The 16,567-nt window shown below is 44.2% G+C and overlaps 1 protein-coding gene across 1 annotated transcript; it reads left to right on the top strand.

Moving 5' to 3' along the window:
* Positions 1 to 835: 835 nt before the first annotated feature.
* Positions 836 to 13,699, top strand: LOC136455043 (chloride channel protein CLC-e-like). The gene is made up of 9 exons (XM_066455231.1): positions 836 to 851; positions 978 to 1,109; positions 2,372 to 2,394; positions 3,057 to 3,368; positions 3,898 to 4,285; positions 4,727 to 4,921; positions 5,360 to 5,826; positions 6,350 to 6,886; positions 13,462 to 13,699. The coding sequence occupies exons 1-9, from the start codon at positions 836 to 838 to the stop codon at positions 13,609 to 13,611; spliced, it is 2,220 nt and encodes a 739-aa protein (XP_066311328.1). The 3' UTR covers positions 13,612 to 13,699.
* Positions 13,700 to 16,567: the final 2,868 nt, after the last annotated feature.

Below are 16,567 nucleotides of genomic sequence, written 5' to 3'. Positions count from 1 at the left end.
ACCAAAATTTAATTATTGACATTTATATTTCTTGAAAGTTATGCCCATCCATAGTTTTAGTGATTTGTAATACTTTCTACTCCAGTCTCAATTTTGCCCTATTCTTTGCCTGCATTTAGTAATAAATGATGATGTCATTAGGATAAAGTTGAAGCATCACAAAGAATCAGTATGTGAGATTATAGCCATTCCTAGCCACCTTTTTTCGTGCACCACATCAAAATTGCTAGTTGAATTGATAGTGGTACAAGTAGCAATACTTGCATGAGCTGGATCTTTAAATTGTATACATGTACAATATAATTGCATTAGCAGCAAGTACAAATTGCACTATGTCAAATGTGCAATTTCCTTATTTTTGTTCTGTAATTTATTTACAATAGGAATATAGCAAATGCATAATAGATATATTTATAATTTTAGTTGAGGATTAGTTGAGGATTGCTGAGTGGTGTGGCTGCATAATTACTTTTAGAAAATTGGCCTAGAAAATTCGATGTGTGTGTGTGATTTCTGCTAGCTACATGTGTGTGTGATCTCATGCTCTCTGTTTTGCACTATGCTCTCTGTGTTTCTAGCCTTTTAGACCACATCACAACCCCAAAGTGTTGGATCTGCTCCTTGTGCATAGTGAGCAACCAAGGCCATGCCCTACTGTTGGAGCAAGCATAAGCATTTAGAAATAAAGGATGTCATTAGTATAAAGTTGGAGCATAAATTATATGTAGGAAATGGTGATTGAGCACTTAGCATAGAAAATTATGATCTAGCAGCATGCCAAGGCCATTTGTATGTCTGCAAATAATTGGTTGATGAACTAGGGTGTGATCGAAATATGGCTGCAAGTGGAGGTTCATACATATAACTTTTATTGTAGCTTTTTTGTGTTTTTGGAAATTGTATGCTCTCGTATGTGTAACTCTTTGGCACCTAACAGTATGAGTTATATAAATTATACTTTTATGTTTTTTTTGTAGGTGCAACACCGTTTGTGGCCACTGCACAATCAGGTGTTATATCCACTGTGAAGTATCTACTTGATCATGGTGTTGGTCTAATGAAAGCAGATGTAAAAGGACATGCTGTTCTACACAATGTTGTATGTGCAGGTATGTGTCATCAAGATTTTTTGTTATGCTTGTGTGGTTGTATGCCACTTTATCTTTATTTCTATGGACACCATAGGTGATTTTGTAAGACGCTGCAAAAGCTAGCAGACTTTTATCTTGTTTCTTTTTTTCCCTATAGGCTTGTTTCTACCTTTAGACCACGTCACAACCCTTAAGTGCTCGACCTGCTTCTTGTGCACAGTGAACAACTAGGGCCACGCCCTGCTGTTGTAACAAGCACAAGCAGTAGGGCATCTTTGCCATCCTAAATGTATTTTCCATGGATCTAGATTTTTCTAGTCTTTGATCTGAATTGCTATTATTTTTTGTTACTTTTTTAGAAAGTAGATTCAAAATATTGGGATACTAACCTTTGTTGATGAGGTATGGATCAGTCTTGTAGTGCTTCTTGTTGAAATTTCCTGTTCTTCTTCTTTGCAATATGATGTTAGCCCCCACGCACAGCAGATCTGTTTTTTGTTTTACTTCTTTCCCAAGTCTATCCGCTATATTTCTATGTATTAATGGTTTAGGGCTTTTCTTAAGAGTTGCTGCTGTTTAATGGGTTATTTTGTCATTTTAGTTAATGGGCTGTACTGTTTTACTCTTTAGTTGCACAGAAATTACAACACATTTTCTCTATGTGGACCTTCTTTAAAAATCTATTGTTTTAGAGACAACCAACAACCGTGTGTTAGCTTGTGCTAAAACACACGATTTTTGTTTTGTTTGAAATCATGTGTTCGGCAGGCAGCCAACAACCATATGCTAGTTTGTGCTAAAACACACGATTTTTTCTTTGTTATAAATCATGTGTTTTGTAGTCAGCAAACAACCGTGTGCTAGTTTTTGCTAAAACTCACGGTTATGCCGTAGACAGACTCAGTAAATACGTTGGAAATCGCAAAAAAAAAAGTTCCCAAGATAGAACGTCAACCTTCGGACAGCGCCACAGCTCTAAACCCCGGATTTGGGCCAGGCCCGAGATCTGCAGGCTACCATCGCCAAGGTCCTGGGCCCATCTTTGTTTTGCAACGTGCTTCTCCCGTTGTGTGGCAGGGGAGAGAGAAAGCGAGGCTTCGACCTCCGAGGATAAACGGGGACACGTCGCGGGTTCACGGCCACCGCAGAAAAAAGAGACTTTTCTCCACGTGTCATTATAAAAAATCGTAATTCTTTGTGTGTCTTTGAAAAAATTCAGTGGTCTTTAGTGTCACTATTTTAATTTTTTCATGTTCTCCATGCCACTTCCATTCGTCTAGGCTCTAACACCATCAAACTACAGGTATGAAAAGACAAAAATGCCCTTAAGTTTAAATATGTTATTAATTTTTTTGAGCATCTTAATGACTTCAAATGAAAAAACTCAAAACTAGAAAGTTGTAGATCTTGTCGAGATCTATAATTTTTATATAATTTTTTTTCATTTAATTCCGTAAAAAAATAATATGATTTTTTTAAGATATATTAATCATATCATCATATTTTTTTTCGAAATTAAATGAAAATAATTTTGTATGAAAATTATAGATCTCGACGAGATCTACAACTTTCTAGTTTTGAGTTTTTTCATTTGAAGTCGTTAAGATGCTAAAAAAAAATTTAATAATATATTTGAACTTAAGGGTATTTTCGTCTTTTCACGCATGTAGTTTAACGACGTTAGAGTTCAAACTGACAGAAGTGGCACGAAGGACACGAAAAAGTTATAGTAATAACGTTGAAGAGCGCTGAATTTTTGACAGAGGATTACAATCTTTTATTATGATGTTTTATAATGGCACACGGAGAAGTCTCCGGAAAAAACGGCTCCCACCGTCGGGGAAGGTCAGGAACTCCGAACTCGGAGGAGCAGGCGTTCGCTTGGCTGCGTGCTGTTCCTCATCCCCCCTTCGCCTTCGCGAGCCAGCGCCCAAATCACGATTCCACGAGATGAGAATGAGATAGCCTGTGAGCGATCGGAGCCCCCATGGCGCCATCCGCAGCCCCCTCCTCCTCGCCTCGCCCCACTCCCCGCCCACTCTCCTCAGGCTCCGCCGCGCGGGCGGCCGCTCCCTGGGGCTGTCACGGCGAGGCGGGAGCGCACGCCTTCGGGTCGTTCGACGAGCGGTGGAGGAGGACGAGAGCGGGGCCGCGAGCGGGGGTCAGGAGGTGGAGGCGGCCCCGGAGGAGCCAGTGGCTGGTCGCGACCTCGTCACGCTCGCCGCCTGCCTCGTGGGCCTCCTCACCGGCGTCTCCGTTGTGCTCTTCAACCTCTCGGTACGGCAGCCACCTCACGAGCTCAAGTTTGATGGTTTCATTCGCCGCGTAAAATGGAGTCCGTAGTAACTTTGACGACTTCAATTTCGGAGGTGAATGGGTTGAAGGCAACTGAAGAGTGGGGTTTGGTGTTGTATACCATGCTTCCGAATTCTGACATCCAGCATTGCTGAATTAGTTTGCTATGCTATTCAGTCACATTATATATATATTCTGACAAGTCCTCGGATTTCAAAAGCATTAGTTCCCACCTAAAAGGTTACAGGCTTTAATCATTTGTCCTCCAACCTTACAGGTTAGGATCACCCTTGTTCTGCCTTGTTTATAATTCAGTCTCTTTTTTCACCCCTTCAAGTATGTTGCATAAACTTGAAGTTGTCTGTGTCACGTTTAAATGACACACTCGGAAATCTTTAACATCTTGGATCCATTTTAGTACTCAAGAGTGAAGAGGGGTTGTTAAATTCACGTGCTGTCCATTTAAAGTACCTCATACTGTGATTTAAGATGCCCATATTTCTTGCCATAGGTTCATGAAATACGTGACATATTTTGGGACAGTATTCCTTTGCGAGGCGCTTCATGGCTGAGGGAGGAGCCGATTGATGAAGTCTGGCAGAGAGTGATATTTGTTCCGGTCAGTGGAGGTGTTATAGTAGGTGGATTGAACGCACTAAGAAGTTATATCAAAACTAACTCAAATGCCCCTGTGTCCAAGATAAAGAGTGCATTTAGACCATTCTTGAAAGCTGTGACAGCATCTTTCACACTTGGAACTGGCAATTCACTGGGTCCTGAGGGTCCCAGTGTGGAAATTGGTTCTGCAATAGCCAAAGGATTTGGTAATGTGTTTGAGTGGGAGGGTGGGAAAAGGCTGTCTCTTGTGGCAGCAGGATCAGCAGCTGGGATCTCATCTGGTAACTTTTACTAACTAGAGTTTTGATGCTTGTCGTTTTTAAGTTGAACATGCTCTGTGTTCAAGAAAAGTTCAACATGCTCAGAATGTTTTCTGGATTTTTTCATGTCAATGTCAAATGATTGCCACCAACACCAACATAACATCTTAACATCATCATTTCATCGCCTTACCTATGGCTATTGTCGATAGTTACCCCTATAATTTCTCATCATAATGCCGCTGTATGATAATTCTTTAATCACCTTGTTGAATAGATTGGTATGCTGATAGCTATACATGATGTAATACATGATATATGGGACATTAACCCAGTAGCTTGCATTAGATTCACCTTCTATGGATACTTGAAATTCTGAATAACTCAACATGTCTATGCAGTTTTCTGTCTTCTTTCTGATTTCATTTTACTTATATTCTAGGTTATTGCCTTGTATTTTAGGTTTTAATGCTGCTGTTGCTGGGTGTTTTTTTGCCGTGGAATCTGTTTTGTGGCCTTCTACTGATTCCTCATCCCTTGCCAACTCGACACCTATGGTGATACTCAGTTCAGTGATAGCATCTGTTGTTTCAGAGATTGGTCTAGGTTCTGATCCTGCTTTCACTGTCCCAGAATATGATTTTCGCTCCCCAACAGGTACTTATGAAATTTGTAGCACTGTTGATCCACTTACACATAATTTTTAGTGATGAAATATGATACAAAATGTAATATTGTTGTAAGCTAGATGATGTTTGCATTAATTTGTTTCAAATTGCACATGCTTCTGTCCTGATAAGTTAGCTGGGGAATTGGAGGTGGTGTATATTGTCTCTGAGAGCATACAAACTCTCCTTTCTGTCCATACATTTTTGCAGAAAAGTCCTTCAAACCCATATTACACCAACATGATACTACTAAATAATAAGCTGTGCTACCATCTTTTGCCTGATACAGTCACAGAATGCCTTTACAATCCTCCTGATGGTAGGGTAGTTATGGTGTTTGTTTAATGATATCCTCTTTTTACATTTTGTTTCTCATGCTCCAGAGATTGAAAGTGTGAGGATATTTACATGACTTCATAAATGTCAGAACTTCCTCTATACGTTTTGCTGGGTGTCTTCTGTGGGTTGGTGTCAATTGCATTATCAAGATGTACATCACTTGCTATGGAGGCAGTTGAAAGTTTACAAAGGGCAACAGGGTTACCGAAGGCTGCATCTCCGGCTTTAGGTGGCCTCATTGTTGGTCTCCTTGCACTTTTGTACCCTGAAGTATTGTACTGGGGCTTTGAAAATGTTGATATCTTGCTGGAATCACGACCATTTACAGGCGGCCTCTCAACAACCATATTAGTTCAGCTTATTGGAGTGAAAATATTAGCAACATCTTTGTGCAGGGCTTTTGGATTGGTTGGTGGTTACTATGCACCATCTCTTTTTATTGGTGCAGCTACAGGGATGGCATATGGCAAATTCATGAGGTTTACATTTACTGGCCCTGAACCACTGCTGCATGTCCCATTCCTAGATGTGGCATCACCTCAAGCATATGGCCTGGTAACATGTCTACCAAATTCAGCTCTTTCATCTGCATTTTTTTTGTATTCTCAAATCCCTTGATATCCATCATTATATATTACGATAATATTATTGTTATGCAGTTGTCCTCTGTTCAAGATTGTTATTATCTTAATTCCACCTCTTACAAGCCCCACCATACCATTAGCTTGTTACCCGTATAATTCGATATATTTACTCACAAAGTCACAATACCACCTGCTATTAACTATTCATTCTAAAGACATCACCAGATAATTGCTAGTAGTTTAATGACCTATTTGATTTTTCAGTAAAAAATAAATAGTTGTGAAGATAGTTAATAGGAATTTAACATTATTTATTGGGGCTTATTAGATTTCCGCTGCAATGTACAGGTACCATATCTAGTGTTAACTAGCTTTCCACTCCCTGTCACAACTTATTGCCAATAAAACTTGCACATTATAATCTTGGGCAGCAATATTAACCAGAAAATATGATCGCTGCTTATGTTTTCTTCCTTTTTGTTTAATCTTCACAGGTAGGTATGGCAGCTACCCTCGCTGGTGTATGCAAGGTGCCTCTGACATCTGTCCTGCTACTTTTTGAGCTTACACAAGACTATCGTATAGTTCTACCTTTGCTTGGGGCTGTCGGGTTATCATCCTGGATTGCTTCTCCTCAAAGGTTCTCTAAAAGAAGTAAGCTGGATTCTCAGGAGGATAAATCAAGTATTCCTCAACAAGCAAACAACATGCTCACTCAAAACAAACAGGCCACTTCCATGGATACAGATGATTCGCCGCTAGAATTATGTAAAATTGAAAGCTCCCTTTGTGTCTATGATGCCAACGAGGACAATATGTTCAAAAATCTTACTGTTGCAGAGGGCATGAAAACTAACTACTTCTCCGTCTCAATGACAACTCCATTAATTGAGGCACTAGATCTTATGCTCGCCGAGAAGCAGCCCTTTGTTATGATAACTGAGAATAACACATTTGTAAGAGGCTTGCTGGCACTAAAGAACATCCAAGATTTTTGCAGAGCTGCAAAAACTACCAGAGCACATGCTGAGGTAAAATGTGAGAATAACACTGGTTTTTCAATCATCTTTTGATTGATTTTGGAGTTCTGTATAATACATAGGCATGCTATAGGTCCGGTAGTTTTTTTTTTCTTCAGTTCTATGGATCTCTTGCTGTCTCAAGTCTTGTCTTATGCATAGTTGTTTTCCTTATTTTTATCAACAGAGGGCACCACCTGCACCAGTTTGTTTAGATATACCCACCTTACATAATAATTGCATCCATCACAACTCTCAATTGTACCATATACTCCCTTGGATCCAAAATATAACTCCATTTAGCCTTGTGCCTTTGTGCTAAGTCAAACTTTTTAGGCTTTGCCTTCAATGACTAAAAAGTTATAATATGAGGTTGATGCTAGTATATTAATCATGGAACATACTTCATAATATATAACTCTTTCTATTTACAGCAATATATTCTATTTAGATTATTAGTCAAAGTGTAATATTGGTGACCGTGTCGATTTCCTAGTGGACTTATATTTAGGATCGTAGGGAGTTGAGCATTGCATGCCACATTATGATCCAAATGCCCCAAAACAAGCAGGCACGGAGCAAATTACACTAGACACCATACCATTTGTGTTAGGAATGTATCAAATAAAGAAAAATTTGACAGGTTTGGTTAGTTCCTGGGGTCATGATCAATCTTGATCTCTCAAGTTGCTCTGATTTTTGCTGTGCTTCCATGTTTTTCTTTAATATATATAAAATAAAATGGATTTTACATTTGTTAAGTGAGGTCAAATGGTAATTTAGAGGATGTCTATACATAATATTTATTGCCACATGGTCTTTTTTGTTAATTAACTTATTGGTAGCTTTCTCAACCTTGATGCAGGTAAAGGAACTGTTAGCAAGTTATGTTTGCCTCCTAGACTATTGTGCCTGCGCCTTGGACTCTGGATACAGCCATGCGCCAGGCTAGGCACTTGTGCTATTTAGTATGAGTTAATTAGGTTCCCAGGTTGTGTTCACACCTTGAACCCTTGAGTTCTCCTACCTATATATTGTAATCCCTTGTAATCTGTGATCTATCAACATATACTATTCAGAGTTTATCTCTCTCTCATGGTATCACGAGTCCGGGTAACACCCGTTTTCCCTTCCGCTTCTCTGGCGTGCTGCTTCTAGCGCCGCCGCCTCCGGCGTGCTGCCCCTTGCGCCGCCCCTCCCTTCTCCGCCATGGCCGGCTCCCTTCACCCCTCTGCTGCTGACAACGAGGCCAAGCGCAAGCGCTAGGAGGACGCTCGCGCCGCCCACAACGAGGCCGAGCGCAAGCGCCAGGAGGACGCCCGCGCCGCCCAGGCTGCCGCCCGTCGTGCCGCTCTCACTCGCGTCGAAGAGGCCGAAGCCGAGGCCGTCGCCGCGGCACACGAGCGCGACGTTGCGGCTGCGTGCGTCCGCGCCGCCCTGGAGCGCGCGGCCCAGGAGCGGGCCGCTGCCGACCCTCACCTTGAAGATCCGCCAGAGGACCGCGACGAGGACGCGTCCTCCCTCTTCGATGGCCCTCGTACCTCAGTTTAGGCCGCCATCGCTCTTCAGGAGGCTACTGCTGTTCTTCACTTGCACGCCCAAGTTGTGGCCGTCCAGAACATCCGTCATCTTGTCCGCGTCATTCTCGACGTCACCTCCGGCAGCTTCGCTCGGTGGCGCGAGCAATTCCTGCTCGCCCTGGGCAAGTACTCCCTTCAGGGCCATGTTCTTCAGGACGATCGTCCCCTGAACTCGTCAGACTGGGAACGCATGGACTGCGTCGTCCGCTCCTGGCTCTACGGCACCCTCTCCGACAATCTCCACGACATTGTCCGGCATCGCGGCGACCAAGGCGACACTGCCCGTACCACCTGGCTTGCCATTGAGAGCCAATTTCTCGGCAACCGGGAGGCGCGCGCTCTCATTCTTGACGCCAAACTTCGCACGCTTGTCCAAGGGGACCTATCTATCACCGACTACTGCAAGCTTCTCAAGACCACCGCCGACAACCTCGCTGATCTGGGTGAACCCGTCAGCGACTGCTCCCTCGTCCTCAATCTCATCCGAGGTTTGAACGAGCGGTTTGTCTCCGTTGGCCGCCATCTTCGACGCAGCCGTCCCTTCCCTTCCTTCTTGGAGGCTTGCGACGAGCTCACTCTCGAGGAGCTTACCATGGGGGCCCCGACTCCGTCTCCTCCCACGGCTCTCGTCGCCAGCACAGGCAGCGGCTCCTCGTCCCCTCGTCCCGCCTCCCAGCAATTTTCTGGGCATCCCAACACCGAGCCTGGGGGTGGCAAAGGGGGTGGCTTTGGTGGCAAAAACAATCGTCGCGGCGCTCGGGGCCGAGGCGGCAACAGTGGACACAGGGGCGGCAAAGGCGGCGGCTCAGGCACGGCTGCTCCACCCAACCAAGGGGCGAGCGGGTCTTGGCCCACCCTCTACAACCCGTGGCTCATTGTCCTCGGGCCGCGTCCTCTGCTTCGCAGTGCACCCACCCAGCCACCACACCAGCAGGCATTGCTGGCACAACAGGGAGCCTTCCTGGCTTCGCAGCAACACCCTCCAGCACCGTTTCAGCAGCAGTACCCGCAGCAGGCCTCTCCTGCTGCCTTCTACGGTCAGCAGGGTGCTCCTGTGCCTTTCTTCGGCACCTCGGCTCCTCCTGGCTTCTACACCTCTCCAACCGGTCTTCCGGCGGCCTTCGATCAGCAATCCCTTGCTTCCACCTTCAGCACCATGACACTACAGCAGCCGCCGAACAATGACTGGTACTTCGACTCAGGTGCCACCTCCCACATGACTTCTGATTCTCGCACTCTTTCACACCCTAACTCTTCACAGTATCCTTCTCCTTCTTCTATCATTGTCGGTGATGGCTCCTTACTTCCTGTCACCGCCACTGGCACCACCACTCTCACCGATTCCCTGTCCCTCAATAATGTTCTTGTTTCACCACGCCTCATTAAAAACCTCATTTCAGTACGTCAGTTTACCACTGACAATAATTGTGCTATTGAATTTGACCCTGCTGGTTGTTCTATGAAGGATCTGGAGTCTCACAAGGTGATCATCAGGTGCAATAGCTCCGGGCCCCTCTACCCATTACATCTCCCCGGCGCCACCGCCCTTGCTGCTGATTCCTCACCTGCACTTTGGCATCGTCGGCTTGGCCATCCTAGTCATGACACATTGTCCAAAGTCACCTCTGTTATTCCTGGCTGTACTAAAGAACTTGGTTCCATTTGTCATGCATGTCAGTTAGGGCGTCATACACGTCTTCCGTTTCAAACATCATCTTCTCGGGCCTCTAATTTATTTGAGCTCATTGACTGTGATTTATGGACTTCCCCAGTTGTTAGTATTTCTGGCTTCAAATACTACTTAATTATACTCGATGATTATTCCCACTATGTTTGGGCGTTTCCTCTTCGTCTCAAATCTAACACGTTTACCACTCTAACTAACTTTCTCGCCTATGTTCGCACTCAGTATGGCACTGCAGTAAAAGCTATCCAGTGTGACAATGGCCGGGAGTTCGATAACTCTATCTCCCGCTCCTTCTTCCTCACCAACAGCATCCACCTTCGCATGTCCTGTCCATATACTTCATCTCAGAATGGGCGGGCTGAGCGCATGATCCGCACCATCAATAATGCGGTTCGCTCCCTTCTTATTCAAGCTTGCATGCCCCCTTCATACTGGGCTGAAGCCTTACACGTCGCCACACATGTTCTCAACATCCTACCCACCAAAACCCTTCACTCCTCCACACCTCACTCTGTCCTATTTGGTGTTCAGCCCCAATACGACCATCTTCGCGTCTTTGGCTGCGCTTGCTATCCTAACCTTTCCGCCATAGCCACCCACAAACTTGCACCTCGATCCTCCTTGTGCATCTTTCTTGGCTATTCCTCCAACCATAAAGGATACCGCTGCCTCGACCTTCAAACCAATCGTGTTCTCATCTCTTGACATGTCGTGTTTGATGAGAACTCGTTCCCCCTTTCCCAGTAGCCCACTCCTCCCAATCCAGCGGACTTCGATTTTCTAACTGATGATGCTAATCCCATGCCCAGTGCACCACTACCTTTATTTTCTACAGGTACCTCCATTGGTGTTCCTGCATGGCCACGTGCAGCACCCCCTGTCGGCACGCCATCAGCACCCTGCACGGACTGTCCTCGTGTGGCATTCAGTGACGGTGCAGCCGTCGAGACAGCAGCTGCCACTCCGGTGCCAGGCAAGGTTCTTTCACCAATATCAGGCGCCCGGCAGGCCACTCCCTCTACACCTGCTGCTGCTGCTGCTTCAGGCGCTGCTGTAGCCCGGTAGGCCGCTCCATCTACGCCTGCTGCTGCTGCAGCTCCAGGCGCTGCTGCAGCCCCCGGCGCCCTAGGTCCCTCCGTTCCTGCAGCAGCCCCTGTCAGGCCTCGACCACTGCTGGTGTATTCACGGCGCCAGGCAGCGGGCTCTGTCATCAAATGGCGCTGTCAGGCTCGGGCGCGGGCTCTGATGGCCTACTCGGTCTAGCCATCAGTGGCCGACCAGTGTAGGACCTGGCCGTCGTGTGGCGGCCGTACAACGCCGACGGCCTGGTCGGTCGGGCCACGATGCGCTATCACCTGCCCCGCGCTCGCCCGTTCACTCCCGTGCACTCTCATTTCCTCTCTTGCCTCCTCCTTCGCTCGCGCCTCCGCTCGCAGCAGCGCAGCGCTCACCGCCGACGCCGTTGCTAGCCACCCAGCTCGCACCGCTCGCTCACGTCGCTCCTTCACCACCGTTGTAGCTCCACCGTGTTCCCACCACATCACCGCACGCCTTGACTAGCTAGCAGCGCACGGTAAGGCCTCCTTGTAGCATCATGGCCATCACCATCATTTCACCACCGTGTCACGCTGCTAGTGGCCGGACCGCCTCCGACCGCCATTCGCCGTGATTGTCTTGGTCAGCTCCGGCGGCTCATCGTCGACCGCATCCACCGTGCCGCCATGAGCGTCACCATCACCTTTTGTGTCCGCAATCGATCCATCTAGATAGCTCAGTGTGTGCGGAATGGCTTAGGGATCACTATGGTGCCGGTGCCATCGCCGGAGAGCTCGTCATCGGTGAACTCCGGCCAGTCAGCGCCGGTACTCTGTCTTTGAGCCTATGACATGTGGGCCCGGCTAACTCGAGGGCCCCAGCTGTCAGTGGCTTAGGTTTAGATGCTGGTTCATTTATTTCAGAAATGTATGCCAACTTTGAAAAACCATAAGTGGAGTTCTAGATGTCCAATTCTAGTGAACCAAATTTTGTTGTAATCCTCATGAACTATAGTGTTTTATAAAAATATGAAATGTACAATTTCTAGTATTTTTCTTGGTAATTAAAATATAGTTAAATAAGTGCTTTTTGAATGTTAGTAATCTTGTAAAATAGATATCTTGAGCTAGGATCTCATAAAATTGTGATTTCAATTTTGTTGGTCTTGTGTTAACATGCTCTAGCTAGGAAAAATAATAAACTTGCTGTAAATTTGATTGAAGTAGGGTCTTTCTATTTATCTATTAATAAATGGTATTTTCTAAGGAAAATTATAGGGATAAAAATATGTAACATATTGCTATGAAAATTTTTGTATAGTAATATGTCACTAATATGAAGCTAGGAAAAATATGTAATCTGTTGGTTGATACTTTTCTATAGGGTTAACTATTTTCACTAAAATAGACCTTACTAGCTTGTCATTTTTGTAAAGGATGTTATACATGATTAAATGGTATGCAATTTTTACAGTAGTCTATTGGGAGCACTTGAAAGCCACTGTAATTTTCTGAGAATTTATTGTGCACATTTGGTAGATGTTTGTTATTTTCCCTAATTATCTAATTAAATTAATAAAGGCATTTAAATGAATATATTGGGCCTTACCATTATATTTTATTGAGTGTATTTGATGTTCCTGAACTGTTGGTATAGTTGGTGATGTCAAATTTTGAATGCTTACATGTAGTAAAAATATTGTTTCTCTATAATTTGATTTAGAAATGTTTTCAGATAGATTTTGTTGTTGGGCACGTTACATAGTAAAAATGATGTTTGCTATAGAAATGGTTAATAACAAAGTTGTAGGAAACTTCTTCATCTATCTTGTGTTACAATTTCAGGGCAATAGGCCAAAGGGTTTAGGAGTTCTAGCTGTTTTAAGTTAGTCTCCCGAAATGTTTGTTCTTTGGAATTTCTGGATAACACTGGATAGATTGCATGTTTTGGTTAGGATAGATTATGAATTAGCTTTTGGTGATTAAATAAGAGTTGTAGGAAATTTTATAAGATTTCCAGAAAGTCCAAGATCACAACATTTGGATAAGTAGAACTTTAGTTATGAGGTAAACTTGTAACTGCCATGTGTCGCTTAGAAATTGTCTTGTGTAGAATATCGGTAATGAATAGAGAAAAGATATACACCTACTCAGTAAACTAGGAGTTAGCATTGTTATCATTGTGTTACTTAACCTCATTATCGCAGCATGTGCATTCCCCTATCACATCATCTATGATCCTTCTTATGCATTCATGAGACTTACTTATGCATATGCATCCAATAGGTGCAACCGAGGAAATCACATTGGTGGAGCTCGACGACGATCTACAAGAGGAGGGTCAGGAAGTGCAGCACCAGGAGGTTCCCGATGAAGGCGAGCCTAAGGTTGATCATCTCCTGGAGTTCCCTGATCGTCAGCCAGCAACGTTCGTGAATGGCAAGCCCCAGAGCATTATAAGTCTTCCTACTTTATTAATGTCACCCAAAGTTATTTGTATTGATGCATTACGTGACAGAAGTTGTTTGAAAACACTTGCTGCATATTACCTTTCCTTAACCAGAAATATCTACCATGAATCCTATTTAAGTTCAGGAATGCTTATTATGCTTAGCTATGCTTAGACCGGTAGAAGTCAGGTCATTTTCTGTCACTTGCGAGCTATAGACAATAACTTGATCACGGTTGGCTATATTGTGCTATTGTGAAACATAACCTGGTATTGTTGAATAAATGGAGATCAGGTGGAGTCTTATGTTGTGGTATTATAGTGATTCCATCTGTGTCGTTTAAGGACCGGCCGTTGGAGGTCATCTTATCATGTTGAACGCATGCCTCTCACATAGTTGGCCAGATAAGTCGTTCCGACCACGAAGCCGAGTAGCTCAACTCAGGCCGGGGACACGAGCAGTTAAAGTGCGCACCTTGGAGGCAGTAAGGATGTGCAGCGAGCTAATGGCAGTAAGGATGTGTGGAGAGCTAGTGCGCACCCTCAAAGACCAGTCCTGAGCCCCCTTGGCAGATTAGTTGTATCTTTGTGGGTGCGGCACTGGTTCTACTCGTGATTATACTTGAGTTGTCCCAAAGGTGACCTGATGCAACCCCGACGGGGGAAGTATGGGTGTGTGTTAGAAATAATTCCCCAACTATGTAGGAATCGATTCGAATCGTCGTCTCTCTCGGATAGTGAGAACTTGACTTGAGTTCCTTCATCGTAGTAAATGATGTAAATGTTGGTTATGAGATTATGCAAGAACTCAACTAGATATGGTTATTATTGTGATGACTTAATGGTACCAACATATTTGGCATAGGATAGTTGCTAATCTAGTATGAGATAGGATTAATAACTGATGATTCATAATTAAAGAGATGTTGAATAACTTATGCTTTTATGCAAATAATGTCTACCAGCTCTACTTATAAAGCCTTGCATACTCCTTGGTGTCTTAGTATTTTAGTTGGACGGGTAAGTCTAGCTGAGTACCTTCTCGTACTCAGGGTTTTATTCCCATTGTTGCAGATAATGTTATATATCACGGCTACTGCAAGAACTACTTTGCTCCTACAGTGGATGAGGACTAGGACCATGGGTAATGGTCATTCTGTTTATCATCTCACCCTTGTGCTTTTGGTTGGAGATGACTATGAAATTGGCTATGTATTAAACTACGTGTGATGTTGATGTTAAACTACTTTGCTTCCGCTACTTTCAAACTTGGTTTGTAATAACTATGTGAATTCCGATGTATGTGAGATATTTATGAACTGTGATGTAATATGTGACTGGTTATGTTGAATCTCTACGATCTTGGTTTGTATGTTGGTTGTTTGAGATCCTTTAAGATTCCATTGGACTACCGGGTTTATATGGGCTCAAGTATGACATTTTGATCGCTTCGGTGATTGCTTCTGTACTTGTGCTATTATAAATTGGATGGTTTTGTGACACGCCCAATAGCTCTTAGCTCTTTCTCTCTCTTCTCCATTGGTGACCTTGAGCTCTCAAGCATTCCTTTGTGATTTCCCCATCAATCCTTGAGAGAAAAGGCTCCAAAACTCAATTAGAGAGCAGATCCATTGATTCCCAAATCCTAAGAGCACTTGGTTCACGTTTTAGCTGGTGGATTGTGTTTGTTACTATTGGAGCATGTTCCTAGCCGGTTAGAGCATCGCCGGTGGAGCTTGTTAACTTATGTGGCAGCCCCGGGAGGTTTGTAACCATCTCTTGAAGCTAGTAAACTCACCTCTCATCTCAAGAGTTAACTCTCTTGACTTAAGAATGAGGAAGGGTAACAAAGCCCTAAGCCTTAGTGGCTAACCTCAACAACGTGGACTTAGGCAAGCCTTGGTGGCGAGCTAGACCATGGGATAAATACTTGTGTCACCTTGTGCTTGTTTCACTTCATTGTATTTCATATTGTTGTTGAGGTGATTTCTAGTGTTTGAGGTAGATCTACTTATATACACTTGCGCTACTACTTTCTGCTGTCGATCTATGAACAACATACCTGCAGGAACCTCAATAAATTCTTTGGTCTAAGTTTCCTTTTATGGATTTTGAATTGTGCCTTGAAGTTGTCGGTAGGTGCGGCAGTGCCGCTGTTCTAGGCCAGTAGTGCCATAGCTCGGCAGTGCCGTGGGGTCAGAGCGGTAGTGCCACGGGTTGAATTTAACATTTTGCTCAAGTTTTGTTTTAACAGGCCTATTCACCCATCTCTAGGCTAACCAGAGATCCTACAAGTGATATCAGAGCAGGCTACCTCGTGTATGCTTCACCATGTGAGGTATGGAGCCTGAAGGAGGATCTAGTGGTGTGAAGCCCTTAGACATCGATCCAGAGGATGTGAGCTTACACGGCACCAACAATAGTGAGCTCAGCGCATCTACAGCGAGCAACACCACACTCCCGCAGCTAGAGGCTACCGATGGCGAGAAAGCTCTAAATGAAGAAGAAAGAAAAGAAAGGCAGCAAGAAAAGCAAAAAGAGAAGCAAGAGAGAAGAAGAAGAAGGAGCAGCAAAGGCTTGAAGACAAGAAGCAAAGAAAAGTAGAAATAAAGCTCAAGAGAGAAGCAAGAAGAAAAAGAAGAGAAGCTAGGAAGAAGGAAGAAGAAGAGAAGGCGACCAATGCATCATAAAGTGACATATCAAGTAGTTCCAAAGATGGAGATGATGATGAGTCCTACCAAGTGACCAAAGGGGCAAGAAGGAGAAGAAGGGAATAGGAAAAGCCAACTCTAACAACAAGTATGCTGCCGTATCCTTTAACTATTCTTCTATGCCTATGACTAACCATGATCGAAGGTCCTTTAGAAATGTGCCCACGGGGAAGTTATCTCATTTCGATGGGACTAACTTTGCCAAGTGGAAGCACTTGATGAGAGCCTATCT

This window comes from Miscanthus floridulus, chromosome 5 (genome assembly GCF_019320115.1).
Source record: "Miscanthus floridulus cultivar M001 chromosome 5, ASM1932011v1, whole genome shotgun sequence".
Classification (NCBI taxonomy): Eukaryota; Viridiplantae; Streptophyta; class Magnoliopsida; order Poales; family Poaceae; genus Miscanthus; species Miscanthus floridulus.
Note: the sequence above shows the minus strand (reverse complement) of the source record. Positions and strands in the feature narration are given on the sequence as shown.